Genomic DNA, 26537 nt, shown 5'->3' with positions numbered 1-26537 from the left:
CTTGAGCAGATGGAGGCTGTAGGCTCGGTTTAGAGAGGTTGTTCTGGTTGTTGTTGTTGTTTACTGTTATCTGCTATTGACTGTACGTCTACCTACATACATTGTCAGAAAAAGGGACAGGGCTGCCATAGAAAAGCAGGGTTCTCCCTTTTTAATCTTTACCCTCACATATCTCTCCAGTTCTTATTTTACTCCTTGTTTCATCTCTGATTGATCGTATCTGGTTGGGCAAGAGTAGTTCAGCTGTTCATATTACAGCCTTGTGACTGAATGGTTGTCATTACGAATTCAGGTTTGGTGACCTTGTGAAATGCGGATGAAGTCTTCCCACTCTCAGTAACAACTGTGCTCTTGAGCAAAGCTCTCCAGCCCCAGCTGTTCCCTTTGAGGACCTCGTTGGGCAACAGTGTAGCACTGTGCTTTGCTTTGCAGAAGTGTATGAATGAGTGCTACTGTGCGAGCATGAAGCCTGGAGAAGAGCAAGCACACTCAGTTGACTTTCGTGAATATTGGCATATTAAATAGCGTTAGCAGGCTGATTGATATATATGATATATATGATTATAAAGCTGAGTAAACTAACAAACTGGCTTAATCTTTCTGCATTATTTGTTGTTCAAAGTGCAGTTAGCTTTTTCTACCAAAAACATTTCTAACAATTTTAGCTGTTTAAAATGTGTTCTTGTTTTTCCATATTGTTAAACAGAAATATTTTAACAAATGAGTTGGTTGGTCCTGAGTGAAATATATAATCACTAGTTAGATATATTTTCCACAATGAAATGTCTTCACCGGTATATAGAGGTATTGCCATGTCTGCAGAGGGTAACCTGTAAAGCAGCTGGTTTATGTGTTCTCAAAATCCTTTGTAGTTTGTAGGATATATCCAGCTCAGGGAAAACAGATCTACAAAAACTGCCTCTCCAGGGAGATGTTCGCAGTGTTGTTGAAGAGTGCCAAAGATAGTTGTATAATAGTTAATTAATACAAGAGAAGCAGAGACAGTGAGACATATTAATGTTGGATTATCAGTTTCAGAAAATTATAGTACAGACACATGAACCTCCAGCTTAGGTGATTGTCAAACCTGCATATGTGTCAGTCCTTTGCAAATTGTAACAACATCCTTAGATGTGCTTTATATAATATATTGTGCTAAAGAAAGAAAAAAGCTGAAAATGGTTCTTAAAATCAGTCTATTTTTATTCATCCTGATATTAGTGTTTCTCTTAATTCCTTGTGTCTAATAAGAACTTAACAGAGCTACTTGCACAGCTGCAGACTATTAGTCATGTAGGCAATTTTCCACTTGGCCTTTTTTGTGCTGTTTTTGTAGAGGAGGAACACCAAAAATAGAGGGTAAAAGGGAGGGGGTGACATGAATGACATGAAACCAAAGATGTTGCAACTGGGCTAAATGGTACATATGAACTCACTATCAGGTCACCAGGACACCCTAGTTATCACCACTTTACTTCGTCTGAAATTAGGGGCAGCTGAGTGATAGTCTGGAGCTCTGTAACTAAAAATTGACAATACTGACTGAAGACCTGCTAATCACACTTCTAACATTCAAGATGTGCGAATTTTTTTTATTTAAAAAAGGATAGTAATTAAAGTCTTGATTGTTCATAATACATGACTTGATATACTGCCTTTCTGCCACACTATTAGAGAGGAAAACTCATGCCATCCACTGGTGATGTGACTTTATATATTGTATCATTTGCCTGCGAAACACATGTGTTTACCTGTTTTTCTCATGTGTGTGCACATATTGTGTAAAGGTATAAATGGAGGTTATCGGGCAGATCTTTACCTTCAGCTCCTCCGGTGCTTCACTAACCTTGGAATGAAAGGCTACTAGGGGGGAAAGAACGGATGGATAGGAAAAGTGGAGGAAAAGAGGGGAGCAGAGGAGGAGCGAGAGGGCGTCGGAGAGTGTGTATTCACGTGTGGGATACGGCAAGATGGATTACCCAACCCGACGGGCAATTTATCACTGTCACAGAGAGAGAGAGGGGGCAAAAGAAAGGGATTCAGAAGAGAGGGGAAAGGAAAGAGAGGCCGCAAGAGGATGGGATGAAGAGCTTGGGGAAAGACAGTTAAAAACTAGGTGGAGGACAAAAAGAGGAGAATAAACAATTATGAGCAAATACTTTATTTTGTGCTCAGTCAGACACATTTGTACAACTAATCAAGACAAGGTGTAACCCCATGCCTGGAAAGGGTGAAAACAGAACAGAGAAAAGAAAGAAAAGGATTTGCTGTGTGGCTCCTGAAGCATAAGCACATCCTTTAAATGTCCTATATTCTTAGTGACTGAAGCTGGAAAAAAGTATAGTTGTGCAGTCTCTATGTAGTGCACGTCATAAGGCTTGGATCCTTTTGATCTTAAGATGGAGCATATTAGAAATATAATGTAAAATCAGAGATTTCTCACCAGGGATAGTGAAGACCTGGCATTTTATTGTCAAGCTCTGATGAGTTCCAATCAGTCACAACAATAAAACATCCTTCATGCTGCTGTACACGTATCCCCTTGTGTTACCTAACAGCATTGACCCATTGAAGTGGAAATTCTGTCGTCCCTGGCATCCTTTTGGGGCTGATGGTTGATGGCTTATTTTAGAGCATCCCATACATAGATGTTTGGAGACCAAAGCTATCACAGAGCACCATTGCTGTGGTAGATCTACTAGAGGTGTGCCACAATGTTTACACCTGTTCTCTGTTTGTTTAATCATTTCTTTCTGATGTGAACAGAGCGGGGTGTGAAATTTTGCCTTGCTTGCAGATATCCAATGTGAAACAGGCATTCACATAGAATACATTCTCACCTAAATTAACTAGCTATGTTCCCTCATCTATATTCAGGTGCAGACAACTAGCTAATTGGTAGCTAGCTAGCACAGTGAAGAAGATTATTTTTGCATATACCTCATTTACAGTGCAGATGGTGGACTAATTTAAAAAAACAGACTGCAGAGTTTATATGCAGTTCATTTACAGTCAGGAAGCACCATCGATAGCCAGATAATTTAAAAACAGGCACCAGCGAGTAACTTTCACATTAAAAAAAAAAGAGGCAGCAATTTAAACAGCTATTTCATTTATAGCACTGGGCACTGTTGTGGATGGGCAGCTAATAAAAAAAAACCAGGCTGTCTTCCAGCCAGCTAGCTCATTTACACTAGCAGGGAGCCCGTCTGTAAACTTAACTCTGTACAGGCCGGGACAAGATCTGTAGCTCGGGCTGTTAATGAGAAGGCAGCATGCATAACAAACAGCGGATGTACAGATAGACGGGCTGAAATATTGATGTCTTTTTTAATTCACATAAACACTTGTCCTGTTTGCGTGTGAGAAGGACACAGACAGAGAAAGAGATCTCATCTGTCTGTAGCATCTGTTTCCAGTATTTTACATCCTCTTTGATTGACATTACACACACATACACACACACACACGCAGGTCAAGCAAGGCTATTTTGGGACATTATATGTTTGTGGGTGAAGAAAAAAACAACTTTGTAACTGATGAGCACTTAACCTAAGCTAATTCATGGCAGCATGCAGACAGCCAATTAATTATGGTTGTCAATCCCGAAGAGTGACTGCATGAATGGCTGGCTGCAGACACAAATGTGTCATCAACATGGTCTGTCTCATGAGAGTTGTTTGCCCACAACATTTCAAAGGAAAGTAAGATTTCAAAGAAACATCCATAAAGACAAACAGATAAAAGCATCAAAAGCTTGTCCTCTTTGAATGAACCCACCCTGCTTTCTTTCTCTCAGAGAGGGACTACTCACTGGCTAACTAAAGGGCTAATGATGGCGGTGACTCTGATATACACGTGCTCCACTGAAAAATGCGCAGAAATTAAATTTCATGTTGTATCATCAACTTGATTTGATGTTTTATGCATATTTTAAAATTTTGATTGGTTGGTTGATTGTTCTAGAAGCATGTCTTGGCACTCTACAGCCATCTTTAAATGGACCTGGGCATTTCTTTGGACTGTTATTTTGAAGTATCTTCTAAATTAATACATACATTTTTTATGTCACCAAGACATAAAAACTGGATATGTAGGATTGCGAGAAAATTCTGTTAAGACCTGCTTAGAAAGTTTGGCATAACATAAGATTTTGCAAAGTGTTTACTTCTTTTGAAAGTTATGTTTCCACTGCAGTTTTTACTCTACTGGAATATGTTTTATGACATTAAACACTATATAAATTGTCAGTCATACAGTAAGAAGCCTTGAAGCCCTAACATTATACAATCAAAAGTCGGGCAGCGCAAACATCCACATAAAAAAATGAACAAGAATACCCCGAAAGTATCAAGGAAAATTTTGCAGCAAGTAATTTGCACCAGAAGTATGTAGGCACATGCGTATGCTAATTAATTTTCACACTGCTGTGACAACACAAACTTTCTAATGCATTTCTCTTTGTTATTAACATGTGTCAACATCACAAGCGAGTGTGTAAATGTGTGCAGGCAAACTGTGTGTCTGTTCATTTAAATGAATGCTTCACAGGATTTATGGACATGTGCTGGTACGCATTTGTGTGTTAGTGTAATAGGTCACAGTTATGTCCTAACCAATCTAACTCCTACTACCATTATTGGATCATATGAGGGAATGACCAATTAAAAAGGTGATTAAAGGAGACATACTTCAGAGAGGGAAAGAGAGGAGGAAGAGGGGCTGGAGGTAATAAATGAGCGAGAAAGAGGAAACCTTCTGGGGTTCTTTAGTTATTTGTCACAGAGGGGAAACAAAGAAAGAGAAAAGCAGCGGTTGGTTTGCTTAATATTATGGCACTTGCGAACATGCTATTAAAGAACAGCTTCTGCTAAGGGTTATTTGTGATGTGTGCAACAAAAACACTAATCTTCCACTTAGGTAGCTTTTAAACACAAGGAGTTAATGTAGCTTTTATTAAGTGTAGTGCATTTCAGCGTTTTTATCTATCTGCACTGAATTGTTGGTGTGGTTTTTTATGGATTCTTTACGCAGGCTCTATTTGTCATCATGAAGTATTCCCTGCACAAGTATTCTTGTTACTTTACCCGTGTATTTTCTTCTCACATTTATAGTTAAGTCTCAGTGGTGTCATAATCGTTTAAGCTGTATATATATATATTTTTTAGGATTAATACAATCCAATATCACATATAGTTAAATTAATTATTGACATCAATAATATTTTCTTTGTCTTGATTTAGAATTTCTGTTTCTATCATTTTCTATCCGTTACTTTTTCTTTTTTTACTTTGCCTTGTGTTCCGTTATCTGTTTAAGTTCTGGTTTTTAGTCATTTCCAGTGATTTTCTCAAATGGATTTCCACTCCTCTTTGTTTTTGTTTATTGGTTTGTTTGGTTTTCACTTCTGTCTTGTTTTGTTCTCTTAAATTTGGATTTAATTTGCTTTTTGGAAGTTGTCTTTTTCTCCTGTCCCCACTTGATATTTCTGAAATTTGGGGATTTTCTTCCACTTGTATGTTTTGTATCTTGCGTTTTGGTCCATGATGATGATCCATACTGACATTTACATTGACCACTGATTGATTCTTTAATGTTTCTTGGTATAAGTTAGGTAAAAAATACAGTTTCAGCAGCTTTGGTTCAGCTTCTTTGTTGTTGTTTTTATAAAAAAAAAAAATTTCTCCTTACAGTGAAGCTATGAATTTGAACTACTATTCAACTGTATAATTTTGGAGTGTGATACCTTTCTGTATGTAACACAAACATACTCAGTGCACACTTTTTTAAGGTATACTTTACCTTTTTACCTTCTTTACCTTCAGGACTGCCTTAATTCTTCATAGCATAGATTCAACAAGGTGCTGGAAACAGTCCTCAGAGACTGCCACTCGCTGGATATTGTCTCTTTATTGGACCGTTTTCTGTAAACCCCAGACATGGTTGTGCAGAAACCCACTCGGAGGATCAGCAGTTTCTGAAATACTCAGCCCAGCCCATCTAGCACATTCAAAGTCACTCAAATAACCTTTCTTCCCCATTAGGATGCTCAGTTTGAACTTCAGCAGTTCATACTTACCTAATCTGCCTAAATGCAGTAAGTTCCCACCATGTTACTGGCTGTTTACATACTTGCATTAATGAGTAGTTGAACAAGTGTCCGGAGAGTGTCTGTATGTGTACAAGAGAGAAAAAAGATGGTATATGTTTTAGACGTAATGGTGTGTGAGACCTGTGCTTGACCTTGGTCACTGCAACATTGGGTAAATATACCGTATATGTGCCTATCCATGGGTTTGATGTGTGTGATGTCATTTATAACCTGTGTGTTATTGACCTTCATCCTGTGAAGACATCAGACTCAATCATTCACACACATGCACACAGTCTCCATCATAACTGCGATCATGGGCTGCCAACAGAGTTGAAATTTATAATGTTTTTATCAGTCTCGTATCTGCTCCATGTCTTTGCTAGTTTACATTATTTGTGTGTGTGCTTACATAGAAGTATATGAGCTTATATAATGCGTATGCTCCCGTGTTGTCAGAGCAGGTGCAAGAGACCGTCTGCATCTCTTCTGCATGAATTCACTGATTCCAGACCTGCTGAGAAGTGCCTGTGTGTCTGTGATAGGGTAAATACAGGAGCAAATAGTGGAGAAATGGATGAGCAGAGGGATGAGTGAAGGCATGGGAAGGAAATACTTATTCTGCTTTGTCACTCATATGGAACTGATTACATACATTCTCCAGAATAAACTGGCAAACAACAATAAAGACTACACATATAATACACGTCAGTCAGTTTTCTTTCTGTCTTCTCTTCCCACCTTTTCTGTTTTCTTAGTTTTGAATGTGATATGATGCTATGAACTGATGCTAAATATAGAAGTGGAATCAGTTACAGACAGAAAATAGGAATACAGTAAAGGAGGTGGGTCAAAGTGTTGTCTCATAGTCAGTGGTGGAAAGAGTATTTTTTCCATGTATGTGTGTGTGTGTGTGCTTATGAAAGGGATGTGTCTTGTTGAGCTTGACAGCCTATTTTCCTGAATCCTTTACCTCCTGCACACTCACAGACACACACACACACAAACAGTGAGGGCGAGCTGTCTCTTTTCATCAAATCTCAGTAATAGCATCCTTCTGTGTCCAGTCTGCACTCATCCACCCACACACACAGATAAAAACGCACACAGTCAAACACACTGTCTGTCAGCCACTAAGAGTTGCTGAGGTCACTTTTCAGTTACGTTGGACTCAATCGCCATCTCTCTCTGCTTTTCCCTTATTCTGTCACTCCATCTTTGCAGCGTAGAGCCGAGGATGCGCTTGTCTCCCATGTAGGAGGAAATGAATCACACTCACACACACATATAGACTATCTGTGATGCTGCGAGTGATTGAGTCACTCACAGAATACTGATGAAGTCAGAGGTGAAGAGATGGTTTGAGGAGATGAATAGGTGTGATGAAAGAAGGAGGGGAAGTGAGGAGAGCAGAGAATATGACAGTTCACAGCGAGAAGTTATTATCAAACTGTGCAAAACACTAAAAATCTCTGTTAATCTGCAGGGTGTTTCATATTGGTGGAATTGGTAAATGGTACAACATAAGAACATAATATTAAACTATGCTAGTTCATCAATAATGCTGCACATGGCAGCGTCCTTGTCCCATTTGTCACTTCTTGAAGTAGGGATGCTCTTCTCCTGCTGACCCGTTGCCATGCAGCTGGCAGCTGCTTCCTCTATATCCATAGGTTCTGTTTTCAGCCTGAATTCAAAATTTCCTATGAATAGAGCCTACCTTGTCTGGTAAGATACTTAACTCAGTTCAAAGTTATGCTGTTCTAATGAAAGATGAGCTGAATATAACAAAAAAATGAAGTATTAGTAGGGGAAAAATGCAGAAATGGGGTCATCGAGCAGGCACAGAAAGCACATTTGCATTTTGTGTGTACAAGGTGTTGTGTTCATGGTCAGCGTTTGCAAAAGCTGTCTGTTTTTTCATCCCCCCCCTCCCCATCTTCCCCCTCAGAAACCACAGCTCTCCTTTTTTTCAGTCAGGCAGCTTGGCTGCTTCTCAAATCTTAGCTAATTGGGAACAACAAGACCCTCATCTCAAGGACCATACACCGTGTCCACTTTAATGCTGCTTTAGTCGCTTGTCTGCTGTGCTCTCACAGTTAAGTGTGTGCATGTGTGACAGGGTGATAGAGAAGGGTCAAAAGATGCCAAAAGAGATTAAATGTTCCCTTTTTGCCAATTTTTGGCAAAGATAGGACTTTTCCAACTCAGTACAAACAGGAAAAGCGGAAAGCGGGGTTATTGTTTTGGCACTGATGAGAAGAATGCTTCACAATTTGTTCATAGTGGTTTATTTTATCTGTCTCCCTCAATCATATTTTATAACTAACACGAACAGTCTGGTCTGGTCACAATAATTAGAATGTTTATGTAAAGGCTGTAATGGGAAGATATTACTTATAACATATATAAGAAATGAGAATTTCCATTCTAGAGTCATCCCTATCCCATTTCACGCATGTTTTTACTTAAATGTGTTTAAATGCTCGATAATTATCTCCTATTCATTTTGAGTTTGTCATTCTTTGTCTTCTTTTATTGCTTTGTGCTGACTAACTCAGTGGCCAACGCTATTTGACATTGACATGGCATTACACTTTTCTTGGACATCTACAATAAGTTTGAGAGTACAGCAGTTTTCTGCCATTTACCAAAAAGTCCTTTTGGTGATGAACTCAGGGATGAAGAGAAATAGACTCTGTCTAGAGTGAAAATTTGAGCTGCACAGGGAGAATTTAGGGTTCTTACATAAGCATTAATAAAAGTAATGTAATTTGAAACCATAAGCCACTACATTAACAATACCTAATGTTAGAATTTTTATGACTATTAATCATTATTACTAGGGATGGGTACCGGTATCATGGCACCGGTTCTGATATAAACGGTAGTAACCAGACCGAAAAGCAGCGAACATTTCGGTGCTTTATTTCGGTGCTTTATTTCGGTGCTTTTTTTTCCTGAGCTGTGATACACTTTCTTCTTCCTTACATTTGTATTGGCGGTTGGCAAACAACTGAAAGGTGCATTACCACCACCAACTGGTATGGAATGATACACTTTAGATTCTAGCCAATCATTTTACGTTTCCGAGGATAGTAGGCGGGTCCAGGTACGTATGTTCTTTTAGAGCAGAGCTACAGATTAAAAATGCCCAAGGCAAAGCGGTCAAAAGTCTGGCTGTACTTCACAGCAAAAGATGCAAACTCAGCAGCTTGCAACAAGTGCTTTAAGCTTATATTGTGATTAGGGATGGGTATTGATAAGATTTTCACGATTCCGATTCCATTTTCGATTCTGTTTAACGATTCGATTCTTTATCGATTCTCTTATCGATTCTTTTTAAAAAAGGAGAACACTAAGGTCTAATAGCTTAGAACTTTGTTTTATATCTTCTCTTTGAACAAGATAGAAATTTAGGAGTAACATGGCCTTACAAACCCAACAGTGAGATCTTAAGAGATCCACAGCCTACGGCTCTTCAATGGGGTGTCACAGGGTCCCCAGGAAAAAAAAATTATAAATGTAAAATAATAAAATAAATATTCTTCTGTAGCAATAACAAAGTATAACATCAATTATTCTGTAGCAATTACACAAGAATATCCAGTAATGTCCCTGCCTACAATTAAACACATTCACTTACCGAAAATCATCTGCTGTGGCGAATGGGTGCAAACCTTTGACCACAAACTTAGTCACTGCTCGGTGACATTCGTCTATCCTAGCCTGAAAGGAGACGCTAACGGTAGACTGCAGTGAGAACTGCCAGCATCTGAGCCAGACTCTGTCTGTCTCTCTCATCATGGTCATCTAAATGCACAGTAATGGCAGGTTTTGTAATAAGGCAGATCGTGCTAACATAATATGCACTGTTAGTTGATTATTTACCTGCCGCATTAACGGGAGAGGACGTGCAAACGTTACCGCTGCTGCTGGGTTGAGATTCACGAGTCCGGAGCGGAATTAAAAACACGACATTCATTTAAGGTCATCGTGTGTTTTGTGAGCAAATGCTTTTGTATATTTGTAGTGTTTCCTCCCTTAAATGAAATATCTACTTTGCAAGTATTGCAAGTTGCCCTGTTGTCATCCATTCTCGTAAAGCAAAACCAAACTTTTGAGCGTTTGAGCCGCTTAGGAGCCGTGTTTCCTGCCAGGTAAATGACGCTCCGCAACGTGGTGACATCATTCGGGGCGACTGGAATCGATAAGGGAATCGTTTGCAAAAATGGCAAACAATTCCAAGGAATTGAAATACTGGGAACCGGTTCTCAACAAGAACCGGTTTTCGATACCCATCCCTAACTGTGATACTGTCAAAGGAAGTAACACCTCAAATCTGATGAAACACCTGGCGACCATTGCGTTTTTTTTAAAGCCGAGAAATGCGCCGTATTTGATAGCTTGCTGCGAGACCTCACACCATGCACATCTACTGCCAGTGTGGTGCCTGTTTTCGGACCAAGAGTTAGCAACATCCCCCAAAAACCCGAAGAGTAGAGTCCTGGCCCCTAGCCCTGCCAGTGTAGCAGAAATGATGACGGATGATGATGGCAGCAGCAGCCGTTCTTCTCTGCGTGAGTAGCTTAATGTTGTTCATGTGTAATTTACGCTGAGTAGGCTAACCACTTTATTACATTAATGCAGTAAGGTGAACTAGCAAACATCATCATAGCTACATGCGGCTGTCTTCTTGTTTGATGGCAGATACTCCCTTCACCCTGGCCAAAAAGGCTAAAATGACCAAAGAAAAAGTGGAAAACAGCTAAACATCAGAGGTTTTTGGACAAAGTTTGTGTTTTTTCCATTGTTTAAGCACTGCTTCCAGCCCAGAGTGATACCATATATGCCCCATAGCTGCAGAAAAGGCTAACATTGTTATCTTTTTACAAAAAAACAGCTGAACATGAGAGGTTTTTGGACCAATTTTGTGTTTTCCATTCTTTAAGCACCGGTTTGAGCACCGTTTAAGCACCGGCACCGGTATGGGATAAAACCTAAACGATACCCATCCCTAATTATTAATGCTTTCCCCCTTCAGCCAAAGCACTTCCCATGCAAAGAAAAAGAAAATTAAAACTGTCAACTGTATTTATAAATCTCATTGATGATTTACATGTTTGATTTGGCGAATATATACCAGGCAAAGGATGTTGAATATTGAGCTGCCAGGCAGGAGGAAAAGAGGAAGACCACAGAGAGGATTCATGGATGTAGCGAAGGAGGACATGCAGAGGGTTTATGTGATGGAAGAGGATACTTCAGAAGGGATAGGGTGACATGGCTGAGCTGCTGTGGCAATCCCTATAGGAAGCAGCCAACAAGAAGAAGTTGTATTTACTGTTAGGCTTCACCTCAACTTTCTCCTTACAGTCTCACTCCAGTAGTCTATTTATTGCCGCTTGAAGTGTGCTATTATTGTCTCACGTCAGGCAGGAGTATGTTTGTATAATGCTATTACTCCATGTGTGGGTATGTGTATGTTTAACAGCATGTTCTGTTCATTATGCTGCTTAGTTTTCACAAGAACAAGTTACCCTTTATCCATAAACACACATGCACACGCTCACATACTCAGCAGGATTTGAACTCATGCCGTGTGTGTGTGTGTGTATCTTGTGGTCTAGTGGTTTGTTGACATAGTCAAGCAGGCAGTTCTCACATTGAGAGGGTACGTTGTGCTTTAAAATGAACACACACGCAAACACACACACATACATACATACAGTGTATTGATTGTAAAGCTACAAGCTTGTCATTGAGAGAGGCTTATTAGGTGTGGCAGATAGGATGTTACATTTACTGTTTTTTTTTTTCCTTTTTCTAATAGGCTTCTATTATGTTATTAGCATAATAAGAGCCACCAAAGTGTTAGGATGCCTGGGTCGTTGACCCAGGGCTTTTGAGTTGATTATATTATTTATCATTTCTAGTCTTTGGTTTCTTTGATAGAGTTCTGTCTTATGGTTTATGTCTCTGTGTAATCCTTGGTTGCTGTCTCCCCTGTCTGCTGTATCCCCGTGTCCAGTCTGTGTCTGCCCTGGTCCCACGTCTCTGTTCCCTCTGTTGTAGTGCCTGCATGTGAGTCTGTGTCTTTTGTTCAGTCTGTGTTTTGTGTTTCCTGTTTTACTTTGAAGGTTTCTGTCTCTTCTCAGTGTGTTCAGTTTACGCTTCCTTGTCTCGTCAGTTCTGATTTGCCCCAGCTGTGTTTCCCTCCTGTTGTCCATTCCCTGATTGCTCCCTCTATGTATTTAAGCCCTGTGTTTCAGTTTGTCATTGTCGCGATCTACCGTTTAGTTAGCTGTGTGTTTTTTCATTCCTTCGGTGTAAGTTTATTTTGTTTTTCCCTGTTATGTTATTTGAGTTTAAGATTAAAGCGGTTTTTGAGTTTAAGTTTTGTCTCCGGAGTCTGCACTTTGGGTCCTTCTCCTGCCTGCACGCAGCCACCCCATAACACAAAGAAGCTGACCACACACACAGATATACAGTTGGGAAGCCTTTGTGTTAAAGCAGTATTATTTGTCAGTAATGTGATAAACAGCCCATTAACTGTTAATAACACGAGTATGATGTATTGAGCGGCTTGATAGATCCAGAAGGGTTGTTCTGCGTGTTTTTATATCTTCTCTATCAATCATCTGTCTCAATCTTAATGTCTAAATCTGCTGAGAGATATCCATCGCATGAATATTGATTGGATGCACATATACACATGGACATAGAAATTCTGCATCTCCACAACTCATGTATTGATTAAACTTCAGTAAACAAAGAGTGCCCCCTCATCTCTTTGGTAAATACTGTGCATACACATCTTCTTGGCATGATGTACTGTGATGTTCAGACAAAGGTCCCAACTGTTGAGACTGAAGTGTTTGCGCATACATTACTGTGTCTTGTGTTATTTAAACAGCTGTACGAATCTTTACCAAAGGCGAGATTTGAAAGCAATGGCTCTGAGATGCTGCAGTGCTTGGTAATAGCATCCTTTAGAAAAGATTCATGTTAGGGTGCATGGTAGAGTACATCCAGAGACACATAAAATAGCAGAGAAGTGATGCTCTCGGTTCTTATTCAATCTTTTCTAAGTTAAAATGCCATGAGATGGTTTTTACATTTAACCATGCACTCAGTCTGTAACTATCACTTAGACAGAAAAGGGAACGAGGATGTGCATCCTGTTACACAAGAGGTGGGCTAGTTGAAAGCAGGAAGGTTGCACTTTGTAGCACCATCTACCACAGGTGTTTAATTGAATTACAGAGCTCTGAAGAAGACATGTACACCACACCTGCATTTGGGTGAATAATAAGCTCACAAAATCACAGTCATTTGAATCCTACCATCAGTCTCAAGGGTCCTAAGCAAAGCTAAATTTTATGAGGAAAAGCCATTTCTATTTAATGACCTTTGCAAGATAAAGACCTTAATGCTTTATGGAAAACCTAAAAAATAAAAAAAAATTACCAGGGTCAAATGAGGTTTAGATGCAGATCTGTATCAGGGTGTGCGTGTGCTTGTTAACTTTGATATTAAGTCCAAAGAGTCATGGCAGGAGATTTAAAGTGGCTTTGCTCTATCCAAGTGGTTCCAATTAGTCTGGAAAAACATATACAGGCTCAACACGCACCTTTTAATATACAAATATCTATGCACAAAGGCACAGATAAGTCCACAGAGATTGGATGAATATCGTGATTCTGCACACAATAATTGTTCTCACACACGCATCCACAAAGAGTAACCGGAAAAAAGTTTAAAAAGAGAGATATAAAGGATATAAAAGAGAAAAATAAACAAACAGATGATTCAAAGGTGCAAAGTCACATTATGCATTTCACTTACAACATACACATCAGACTGAACTAGTAAAATTCAGTAAAAGAAAGAAAAAAAAGGGGGGGGGGGGGTCGCATAAGGTCAGTTGCTTTCATTCCTGTATGAGACAACTTTTTGCTGCTAGCTTCTGTCATACTTTTATCCTTTAGACCCCGAGGACATAGTGTGTGTCTGTCTGTGTTTTTGTGTGTACTTGTTTGTTCACTTGGTGTGTCTGTCTTACTACACTCCTTCCCTGTGGCTGAATAACATGCTTGGTTTTTCTATAAATATTCATAGTAAAGACTTGTTCAACATGGCTATGATTTCCTCCTGTCTTATCCTTCATTATCTTAAAGGTTTTCTTAACATATATCACTCCCAGCTGTTCTTGTTCATTTTGCTGTCATTCAAACCTTCAGTCATGAGTCTAAATGTTTCCTTTTGTTTTTCTGTACCTCCTTCCAGGATCCCTCATTCTCGCTCCTTCTCCACGATAAACTTCAGGTGCCCAACAGTTCTCGCCGGGCGTGGAACGAGCGTGACAGTCGATGCGATGTCTGCGCCACCCACCTTACTCAGCTCAAACAGGAAGCTGTGCGGATGGTTCTGACTCTCGACCAGTGGGATTTATCTCCAGCCTCTTCCCCTCCAGCCCTGAGTGGACGATATGGGTCTCAAGCACCTCCGGGTCCGTCATCAGGAGCACCAGGAGGGCCTCTGTCACGTGAATGGCCTCCTTTTCTCCCTTCCTCTTCCTCCCCCTCAGCTGCTGCTGCTGCTTCTCAGCCTGCCCACACATCCTCTCAATCCCCTTCTCCGGTTCCCAGCCAGACCCCAACACCAAGCCCTAGCCATGGATCATGCAGTCCGCAATCTCAAGGTGCAGGGCATAGACTGGGGTCCAAGCCCAGCTCTCTGGGCCTCGGAGGTGGAGTGGACAGAAGAAACGGGTCCCCTAGTTCAGGAAAGACATCTGGTGGTCAGCAGCAGCCAGTGACTGGAGTAAACAGCCCTGGAAATAATGGGGGTAGCAGCAGTAATAATGGGACTGGAGCAGTACTGAGCACGGCAGCTCTGCAGGCACATCAGCACCTGAACAGAACGAATGGAGGAGTCACACTCTATCCATATCAGGTAAAACACCTATAGATGTGTGTATTTTGGCGGTGGGAACGTATGTGTCTGTGTGTGTGTGTATCTTGGACTATCTGGACCGATTCTTCCCACAAGTGCATTGAAAATATTACCATGGAAACAGCAGAACTATATCATTATATAATCAAATGATGACAGACAAGATGACTAGTCTCTATATGTGTGTCTGACAGATTAGGCAGAAGTTCGGTACATTTACACTGGTCATTTTGCAGGTTTGACTTAACATCCGTAACTTACGTGAAATGTTTGTTCTTGTACTTTAGAAAGAGCTAAGGACAATTTAAACTAAAAGTTTAATCCTCCATTATAATAAATATATGGCTGACTGTCTAGCAAACACAAAAAATGTTATGCCTGGGATGTAGATACTGTTAAAAATTTACTTTTTTATAGAGATTTTTGCTGTCAGGCCTCAATATGCTCTAAAAAGACATTTTTCAGCTGTGACACATACCTCCTGAGTGGGATACATGCATGCTAAGGAGAGAAGGAGAGATAGGAACCAAACACACTGTGTGATGTTAAAAGAAATTCAGAAAGAAATAAGAAATACTTTAAAATCCTTACCACTCAGTTTCTGGAATATTTGTTGATCATATCTCAGTCTGACCCGAGCACAGAGACCCTATCCACACTTGGTTTTGAGATGCGTCCTAGCTGATATGATCACATGAACTGGACTGCTGGGGCACATTGGTGTTTACATCTATGTTTATTGTGTCTCTATCGAGGCTACTTCTGTTTAGATTTTCTCACTGTCCTCAGCTCAAAGAACCCAGCTCACACATATTTTATCTGACGTTGGTTAGAGTGATTTGGCCTCTCAGCATCTCAGATGACAACATTATACTTTATGTTTTTCAAAGCATTGCCATTCCCAAACAAAGAGATTGTAAATAAGAAGAATATTTATTTATTTATTTAGTCCATATTTGCAAAGACAAACGGTAGCTGTAAACAAACCAGGGCGGACCCGATGACAAGTTCATGCTTTTCAGCATCTTTATTGACTCGCTTTCATCAACGGTTGTCGTTTCCACATGGCTGGAGCTTTTCAGCCACCAGCCGAACACACAAACACCAACAACAACAATCATGACAAGAGTTAGCCCACACTTTAAGCAGGCGAGGCGTGGTTGCCGATGCCACTCAGGTGCGTCCGTCTCCCCTGCAGTGGCACCACAGACCACTCCCCGCCATCTCCTTACTAAGGAGACAAGAGGGAAGCAAAACATGTTGATATTAAGCATTAAGTTAGCACCAAGCAAGATTCAAGATTCAAAAGTGGAAAATAGAGATAAAAGAAAATGTTTTAGGAGGATACAGGAAGAGAAGAAGCACATCTTCACAAAAAAAGGAGGATGGTAGGAGGGAGAAATCGCCTTAGGTGAACAGTGGTCTAGAGGTGTGTGGAGAGAGGCAGTGGTGCTGAGACTCCAGGGGAAATCCAGAGGTGTGTGTGTGTGTGTGCATGTGTGTGTTAACATGAACGTGTTATACAGATGTAATAATTCATACAGTGATAATTAGGACTCCGGGGACTCTATGTCATACACCCCCAGTCCCTCTTCACTCTTTCATTCTCATTCATTTTCTTTCACACTTACTCTCCCCTTACTTCGCCTCTATTATCTCTCCTGCCGTTCTCACACTTTGTCTGCTTCATATTCATCCGCTCTTCTATCTTGCTGTTATCCCATCTGCTTTTACATTTTTTTTTATTCAACCCACGACTAGAATCAGATACAGAGAGATAGAGTGATAGATGGAAATGACTTTGTACACTCTCTTGAATTGTTTCGTTATCATGTTCTACCGGTCAGAATAAATTAGGTTTGCAGGCTTTTTTACGTATTCTGGTATGTCTTTGTGGGAATTACAGTCAAAGAGTTCAGATTTGAAAGAGCGTTTCTCTTTTGCTAAATTTCATTTTCTCAGAAAATAAAAAGGCATTAATTTTTTTTTAGGTTATGAGGTTTAGGTTTGTCTGTCTGTTAGCAGGTTTGTGCAGAAAGTTATGCATGAAGATTCCAGCACATGTGGGGGCTCAGGGCTCGCAAAATCGCTAGCCCGACGTCCCAGGGCTAGCGATTTTTCCCGTCGGGCTACCAAAATCTATCTCTGCCCTGCCCGTCGGGCTGTCATAGGAAGGAAAAATATATGTAAATGCTTTTGCATTCTTTCGGAAATGTAGCTGGGTAATTATGTCATTGGCATCGGTGAGCCACTGTCAATATGTGACATATTGAAATCGCATTTGAATTTGCGCTTGTTTTTTGCTTTCACTTTGCAATCGCGCGAACTGTGTATAGAGAGCGACAGCACTGATTGGTGAGTGACGATAATTTGCGCACAAATTCCTCTGACATCTTATCAATCGTTAGCTTACTATGCAAACATGACAAGTGAAATCTCCCGCAGCTTAAACATGTGAGAGGTTGATCGCGCAGAGAATCGCTGAGCGTTATGTGAGTGAGTGTGTAAAAGCAGCAGGATATATATTTTAGTTCTGCTGAGCCAAATAAGACAGGTCAGGGTGAAGAAGTGACAGCCAAAGAAAAGCTTACCGCAAAACGGAAAAGTTATGACAAATCAGACTATAAGGCAAAAAGAAAGTGCAGCTTTATGGTTTCATGGACAAAAGAATTTCTGTGGCTGCAATATGACAAGCTAAATAACCAGGGCTGCACATAAGTGGTCCGCAGGTGCGCATTCGCTGTCAAAATAAAAAACGCGCACAAAAGTGTTTGCGTACAAAGATTTTCTGGAGGAGGACAGACATTTGTTTAGAACTCTTAAAGATGTCGAAGAAGCTCCTTTAAGCAATTACTTTGGTGTTCCTCCGCCTCCAAAGAAATGTCAGGAGTCCGAACCACAAAAGAAGCGCGTATTCTCGGAAAAGTGGTTGCAGGAGGTGAGCTGGCTTCAAACAAATGATGAACGCACAGAGAGGTGGTGCAGAATGTGCCGTGAAAATCCCACTCTAGTGCCTTTTATATGGACGCAAACGCGCGCTGCAACTTCTTATCTGGTGCGCGTCTTTTGTTTTGACAGCGAATGCGCACATGCGGACCACTTCTGTGCACCCGTGTAAATAACATAATGTTCTGCCGGTGTGTTGTTGGTTTTCCCTCGATTTCTGAGTCGACAAGCGCCTTTGTTACTGGGACCAGTCATTTTAAGAAAGGCCCCCATTAGAACCCATGAGAAATGCAAGGAATGCATTATTGCTCAGTCTGCAATATCTTTCCCAGAACAAACACCAATTGCAAATAACATACTAAAAATAAACCTGAAAATCTGTTTAGAACAGCGTACTATGTTGCAAAGAGTGAAATACCACTGGCAAAATTTAGCAGTCTTTGCAAACTTCAAAAAGCAAATGGCCTAGATCTTGGTTCCACTTGCCTCTTACCCGTGACTTCAGTGGAAATTTCAAATTCAGGATCTGACAAAGACTGATTCATGTCCTACACAGTTCTTACAAGTTCATAGAAATTTCTGTTCAATTAGAACCAAGTATTTGAGTTGATGATTGTAATTTTTATACAATGTTGTAATTTGTGTTTCAACAATTTTTTTGATTAATGTTTTGTTTCCTTTACAATATTATACTTTAATGTATAATACTGTAAAGGAAACAAAACAGGAAACAAAACATCAATCAAAAAATTGCTCGGGATACTTAAATTTATTTTGGGCTACCAAAATAAATTTTGCCCCTTCGGGCAGGGATACTTAAATTTATTTTGGGCTACCAAAATAAATTTTGCCCCTTCGGACAGGGATACTTAAATTTATTTTGGGCTACCAAAATAAATTTTGCTACCAGGGATTTTGAAATTTTGCGAGCCCTGGGGCTTGGCTCAACCTAGAAGTCCGTCTAGCCATCTATTCTCTTCTGCTCATCCTTATCAGGGTGGGCTGGAGCCTATCCCAGCTGTATTAGGGCGAGAGGCGGGGTAAACCCCGGACAGGTCGCCAGTCTATCGCAGGGTCAAAGAAGAAGTCATTAATGTTTTTGAGTTGATCTAGATAACGATCCAGGAGTCTTTGGAAGAATTATTCACTATTGTGAGACTGTGAAATCAGATATTTCACATCATATGTACATTTATACACCATCTTTATGTTCAATAAACTGTTCAAACATGGTGTTCAGGGCAGTTTGCATCACTTTTTCATCCGCTACCTCAATTTTACACATCATTTCATAGTTTCATTGTTTCATGTTGCTTTTTTGAATGTGCTCCACTTAGAAAATTTTCTTTGATTTCAACTTAGCCAGCATGAAAGCAGAAAGGTGTTTTGCTTTTTATGTGCCTGCGTCACTTTTGTTGTTTCTCCATTCATGTGTATGCACATCTCAGTCCTTTGAAAGCTGCCTGAACAAAGGAAAGTCTAGAAACTGTTCACAAACGTTCACTTCGACTGAACCATGAACGGATTCGATTTTGGTGGTCAGAGATAAAGATCCCTGTAATCTTATAAAAAACATTTTGGTTCAGATGCACATTTCATTTTACCACTTCATAGTGATATCATAAAATTCAGGAAAGAAAATATGGACATTGCTTAAGATTATAACGTACTTGACAATGGGTCAGATGCTAAATTGGTAATGCTAATCCTGGGTGTCCAAAATTTAATTCCTTTAAAAGTGTTTACCACATACATTCCCTTCAGGCTACTTTTTGTCTGTTTTGTAATTTGCATTTAGATACATTTTTGAGTATATTTGTGTGTGAGTGTGCCTTGTTGTGTGTGCAAAGGGTTTGGGCCATAAGTGTGTGTCAGCCAGCATGCATACTTGCACATCATTGTGTGCAAACGGCGTATTTTGAAGCTCTGTGTAGATGTGTAGGAACTTCTTTACATGATCTCATTCTGTATTCTGTATATGAATTAGTATGTGCGCTGGGAATTGTAAAATCCTAGTGAGCCTGTGTGTTTCTGGCGAGGCGTCTGCAGTAATGGTGCTTCAGTAGGAAAGGAGAAACGCGATAATAAATCACCCTCATTTAGACTAACGCCTGCTAGAGAAGGAGATGGGGGGAGGAGCTGAATGGAGACATAATCAAGAAAATGAAAATTGGAAATAAAGATGAAGAAATGAAGAGAGACTCGATTTAAAGACCAGAATGATGAAGAGAAGGTTTAAAGCAGGACACAAGCGATAATAAGGCGTCGCATGTGACATTTTAACATCCCTATGTTTTGACAATCTCAATTCTGGGACATAAGGGTTTGCAGGGAGATGTAGACAAACTCTGCATTTCTTCTTTGCCTGAGAATTTGATTTGCTTTGCTGCTTGCACCACAAAACAGAGCCATAGCTTCATGTTTTAGCATCAGTGGAGCTTTCATTGGGTCTTACAATAGGAGATGATTGAATGCAGGCCAAATGAGAATTCTCCTCCAACATGCTCGCGCTCTTCAGCAAAGTGAGGGAGACAACAAACACGTAGATTGACAGCAGGGAATGTAAAGCATTTCTGTGCTCAAAATCTGCAGCAGGAATCGGTGGGATTTATGGGAATCGTGTGTCTCATTGTTCAGAAACATTACTCACAACAGCGCATTAAAGTGAATTATTGGTTTAATTCACTTTAATTATTAAAATCTCCAGTAAAGTCTCTAGTCAGGGGTCGCACAACAAGAGATGAATTGAGAGAGGGAGGGAGCGGTTGTAGGTAGACAGAGAAAAGAAGCCGCCTGTCTGCCGGCATAGCTGACATAAAATTCTTGCTGGGTCAGCAGTCTAAGAGGTGACTGCTGCCACGTTTTATATTTATTAGAATTGTTTTTCAGTTCCATGGGAAGTCCAGGACAAAAGGAGACATGAATTCAGTGAAAACAATTGGGATTTCTTTACTAGGCTGTAATGGTGCCTGGGTTATGGAGCCATGGTTTTGAATTTTCTGTGAGTTCATAGTTCATTTTGCTTTGAGTATGTTTTATGATTTCTTTTTTCTTTGTTGAGTCTCCAGTTCTTATTTCTTCCCTCTGTTCACTTCCTGTCCCTCCATCAGTCTTGTCTCTGTTTCTTACTTCATGTTTTATTTTGGTAGCTGTTGGGATTTTTATCTCACTTTACTTCCTTTGTCATTTTCTTAGGTTTAGCTGCATCCTTTTACCACAGGCTTTTTCACCATCCCTAATTACCTCTTGTATAGCAATGTATCCCAATCAGTGTCTGTCTCCCTTGCATTTGTTTTGCTATTTAAAGCTGTTGAATTTTGTTATGTTTGGGTTATTTTCATAGACTTTGTCTCCTGACTCAAAAGGTCAGATTTTACATTACACTGTTTTGTGTGCACGCCCTGCATTTGGGTCATGTTTCTGCTCACCCTCAACATAGATGGCAACAACAGACATTTTCACATGGACAGATAATGTTGTATTCTTGATTAACACACTTTTTATTTAGCCAAGTTCAGTCTTGTAGACTTTTTAAGTGTATGTTAGGGCTGCACGATTAATCGTTAGAAAATCGCGATCTCAATTCATACTTATGTGCGATCTTATTTCCAAATGACAACGATTTAAAAAAAAAAAAAAAAAAAAGACGACGACGATTGTACCGCATTTTGACCCGGGACATAATCTGCATGAAAACAAGCGCTCACTCTTCCCGCTCAACAAATGACAAGGGCGGAGCCTTATACCACGTGATACAGAAGCTGGCTGCTAAAATTGGCAGGGAAAAAACAACGGAGAGCAAGTCAGGGATGACGAGAAAGTGACAGGAGAAAATCCGTCCCGGTCAATCACCCAAACATCAATAACGGGAACCTTATACAGCACTTCCCTATACCCGTCGTATAGCCCGCAGGCACAAAGAAATTACGGAGGCTATTACTTATCACCTGACCAAAGATATGGCTCCCATCAACACTGTGCAAAACGAGGGATTCAGGAAAATGATCAACACCCTAGACAAACGCTACACAGTGCCGTCCCGCAACTATTTTTCTATTGTTGCACTACCTGCTCTATACACACAGTCTCGAGCAAAGGTGGAGACGGAATTTCAAGCAGTACAACATTTTGCGGCAACGACAAAATGTGAGACATTTGTTGTTTTTATGTTCAGTCTTAACTGTTACGAAGTTGATGTGAAGTTAATAAGCGCAATAAATATTTATACTGGAAAAGAAAATCGTGAGAGAATCGTGATCTCAATTCTAAGCAAAAAAATCGTGATTCTCATTTTATGCAAAATCGTGCAGCCCTACTGTATGTCATAAGTTACAGGCTGAGGACTCAGTGCGGACTTGAGAGACAAATGGAATAAACTGAAAACACGCCTTTAGTTGGGAGATAAAGTAAAACAACATAACAGAGCCCATTCAAAATCCACCCTAAGGGAAGAAATCCAAAATGCTGCACAAAAGGCCAGAAGAGTATACTACAAATGAAGTTCAGACTAGCTAGGCTTTCTTCGCTGTAGCTATCAACAAAGCCTAAAACTCTGTTTGGAGATGGATCTCACAAAGGTGGTCTACAGAGGTGGGCTTTGTCAGGCTCTGTGTGCAGACACATAAAAATTGTGGGTTTTGTGGATCAAAATGATGAAATGATCTCTATGAGTGCCACCAGTCAGTTTCTACAAGAAAATCATAAAACCTAAAGAGAGAAAAGTACGGAAGCGTAGAGCTGCCACCCAGGCAAAAGAAAAATACAAGTGTAACGTGAAAAGTTTATTGTTCTAACAAGATACTTTTCCTGTTTGTACAATATACTATCATGTTTGTACAATATACTATCATGTTTGTACAATATACCTTTCACGTTTGAACAACATAATATCACGTTATTACAATATACATAATTATCACGTTCGTACAATATAATTATCACGTTCGTACAATATAAATATTATATTGTACGAACGTGATAATTATGTATATTGTAATAACGTGATATTATGTTGTTCAAACGTGAAAAGTATATTGTACAAACATGATAGTATATTGTACAAACAGGAAAAGTATCTTGTTAGAACAATAAACTTTTCACGTTATAACGTGATACACTTGTATTTTTCTTTTGCCCGGGTGGCAGCTCTACTCTTCCGTAGAAAAGCTTTAATAAAAATCACAATTTAAAAATCTTGAATAACAAAAGGACATAAAAGTTGGGGCAATTACACTAACTTTTTCAGTTTTAGAATTTTTATCTTTGATGGATCTATCTTGTTGTAAGGGAAAAGGTGACCAGTAACATATAATGGTCTAAAGGTTTTTATTTATTTATGTTTTTTATAAGCTGTTCAGTGTCTGAAGTAAATGTCTGAGCCTCTAAATTAAAAGCAGAGTTCAGTGACATGTGGTCCTTTAATTAGTTTGCAGACAGCTTCTCATTCTGCAACAAACCAAACTGTCTATAAAAATCACGTCCATATCAAAGGCTCACTTTAGCTTTGCAGGCTTGCTATGGGAGTGTTTTGGTAGAATGAATCTGTGTGTCTCACTCCTCTCTCTAGCATGAAAACGCTAATCCAACATTACCTCTGCCCTCGTGCTGTCCTTCAAGCAGCTAATTAAAAACAGGTTTATACAATGTGGTGTGTGCGCCTCTGTGTGCACCTCTGTGTGATTCCAACAGTGGTTAGATTAGCTTTTCTAATTTACCGTGAATCTGTTGCGCCTATTGTGTATGGATTGTTTCAGTTTATCTGAGAGAAACAGGATGTCAAATAAAGAACACACTTGCAATCATATTGTTTTGTATAAAATATGTTTTTATTGCCAGACTATAATAATAGTTGGTCTACACATTAGAGAAGTTTGTGAACTGAAGGTTTGACCTACTGTGTAAATCTGGATGGTAGGAGTGGGCAATAGAGCCTCAAAATGAAATCATAACATTTCAAGCAAATTTCCAATAACATATATGAAGATATTACAAAAAAGTTGCCAACAGTAGAAGAAGCATTACAATATAGTAGTAGTGACAGAACATAAGTCAAATGTAAGCACAAAGTAGCCTGGGGAATGTTATCCCAGGGACTTTTAAATGAAATTATACAATAACTACAGTGGCCTTGAGAGGCCAAACGGACTGCAACTTAAGAAAACACCAGCAATAAGAAAAATGCTGCAAAAGCACACAAAATACAACAGAAATAGGAAAAACAGAAACAGAAATAGGAAAAACAAAAACAGAAATAGGAAAAACAAAAACAGAAATAGGAAAAAACACAAGGGAAGTGTTTCTGGGGAGACAATAACCCGACGGACCAGTTGGAGGAACCCAAAACATGGTAGGCGTTTTTTTTTTTTAGTCATGATTCATATAATACTGATGATGGATATTTAGGCTAATAGTTAGGCTAACACACTTACCTCTCATCTTTTCTTTCCTCACAAAACACAAAATAGATCCTCCACTTCTTTTAAGTGTCTCCTAGCGCAATTTTTAGCATATTTTGGTTCCTGCAATTGGACCGTCGCATTATTGTCTCCCCAGAAACACTTCCCTTGTGTTTTTGGAAATCTGTTTTTTCCTGTTTCCACTGTCGTTTTTCCTAATACCGTTGTGTTTTGTGTGCTTTTGCAGCATTTTTTTTTGTTGCTGGTGTTTTCTTAAATTGCAGTCCATTTGGCCTCTCAGGGCCACCATAAATAACAGCCTAATACTGTTGCCTATAGCTTTTTATTTACAGAACTCATTTTTCACCATGTAACTGCATCTGTGATATACATCCACCATATGGAGTGTAACTAATGAATGCTCCAGTGATGCTCAGTCATTTTATTTGTTTAATTTTGGGTCGCACATAAGCAGCTGTTCGCATATCAACAAATGAAAGAAGATTGTTGTTGCTACCTTAACAGGAACTTGCACAGTTTACTAAGTATTATGCTTTGTTGAGGGTAACCAAACCACTTCCTTCCTGTTAAAGCGACTCCCTCTTTAGGTATTAATCAGCAGCAGCAGCTGACATGCTGCTCTCCCTTTCAGACAGTTTTGGGCTTGTGTCGTGTGTCCTTGAGACGATAAATGCATGGCATTGCTATATGACTGATATCACAATATGACACTTCTATATCGTGTACAGATTTAGGCTGGTATTATCTAGTGTGGTATGATATGGGAAAGTCCTACTGGGTGGAAAGAGAAGAGCCAGCTCTTACCTTTAAATGTCAGAGCTTGATAGAGAGTAAGCACAGCTAATAGTCTTCATATTATATGTTTTCATGTATAAAATAAACCTACATTCCTCTCAGTTTACTTTCTGTTCTTTTAACTGGTTTTCATTTTCAAGCATACTGGCCTCTAGTATGTAGCCTTGACAGTGTTTCTGTGTTTCTGATTTGATTATGTAATATACCATATAACTAAACAGATCTCATTTTCATCTCCTCTCTCCTTCTCTCACAGTCGCTTTCTATCTCTCATGCATTCTCTGGCCAAATTATTAGGAACACCTACATCAGAGTAGAACAACTCTGGCGTCAAATTTACTACATTAAAAATATGTTTCCAATATTTTCTTGCCCTTTAACATTAAGGACAATTGAGCCTTTAACCCCCTTGCCTCATTATGGGTGTTAAGGATTCAGGTTTACAAATATATCGATAATTTACTCCCTCTCAACATCCATTTCTGTCATTTCCCTTTATGTATTGCCTACGTTTCATGACTGGGTTTCTGTTTCCTCCAAGCTTACTTTCTTTTCCTTCATAGTTTGACACATAAACTCCTGCTTCTGTAACTCTACCACCTCTGTGAGAAATAAATAAACATCCTTCTCTGTGTGCTCACTTCTTTATTTTTTCGCATTTCCTCCCCCACTTTAATTTTGAACAAGCGGCCTCTTTCTCTCTTCCGCCAAACCACTCAAGTAAGTGCTTAGATGGTTTTACAGATTGTGTTTATTGCACCGATAAGATCAGACAGGACCACACGCGCGTGTGGACACACAACACACAATTTCTATTCCCCTTATACAAAACTGAAGGTGCAGATTGTATGTTGGGCGCCTGTAATATGAGAAAGAATAAAATAAGAGAGACTGATGAGTAAGGTAAATGCTGGGGAAATGGTGTTTGTGATGTAATGAAGATGAATTGGTCAGCTTTTATTGTTTTCCGAGAGGGGAGTGAGAGATGTGGATTACTGAAATAATATAGAGGAAAAGTATGAAAGAAGTATAGTGTGCTATTGTATTTTTTTTTATTTAATAACCTGGAAAATCTAATATCACATTTGTCAAAGTCCCGCATTGACTGATACAGTCATAGGATCAGGTTATTTTGTAAAAACAGTCAGATGCTGTGTTTTTCATTGATTAGCTGCATTATTTTCACCTCTGGCTGTTGCATTATCCTCAGTCATCTCAATTTGTCCTGCTGTTATCTATATCCTTTTATCTGCTGCTGTGACCTAATATCCCCACAGGAATCATTAAAGTTTCATTCAATGTAGGATAACCTAATTTATTGTAAAGTATAG

The 26537-nt window shown here is 39.5% G+C and overlaps 1 protein-coding gene across 2 annotated transcripts in view; it reads left to right on the top strand.

The window, feature by feature from the left end:
* Window positions 1-26537, top strand: part of kif26ba (kinesin family member 26Ba) — a 104483-nt gene that overhangs the window by 14902 nt on the left and 63044 nt on the right. For both annotated transcript variants that reach the window (XM_085168164.1, XM_085168157.1), the window contains exon 3: window positions 14381-15049. In XM_085168164.1, the coding sequence (XP_085024290.1) occupies window positions 14381-15049 (669 nt within the window). The remainder of the gene's footprint in view (window positions 1-14380; window positions 15050-26537) is intronic.

The sequence above is a fragment of the Neolamprologus multifasciatus genome, chromosome 1, assembly GCF_963576455.1.
Source record: "Neolamprologus multifasciatus chromosome 1, fNeoMul1.2, whole genome shotgun sequence".
Taxonomy (NCBI): Eukaryota; Metazoa; Chordata; class Actinopteri; order Cichliformes; family Cichlidae; genus Neolamprologus; species Neolamprologus multifasciatus.
Note: the sequence above shows the minus strand (reverse complement) of the source record. Positions and strands in the feature narration are given on the sequence as shown.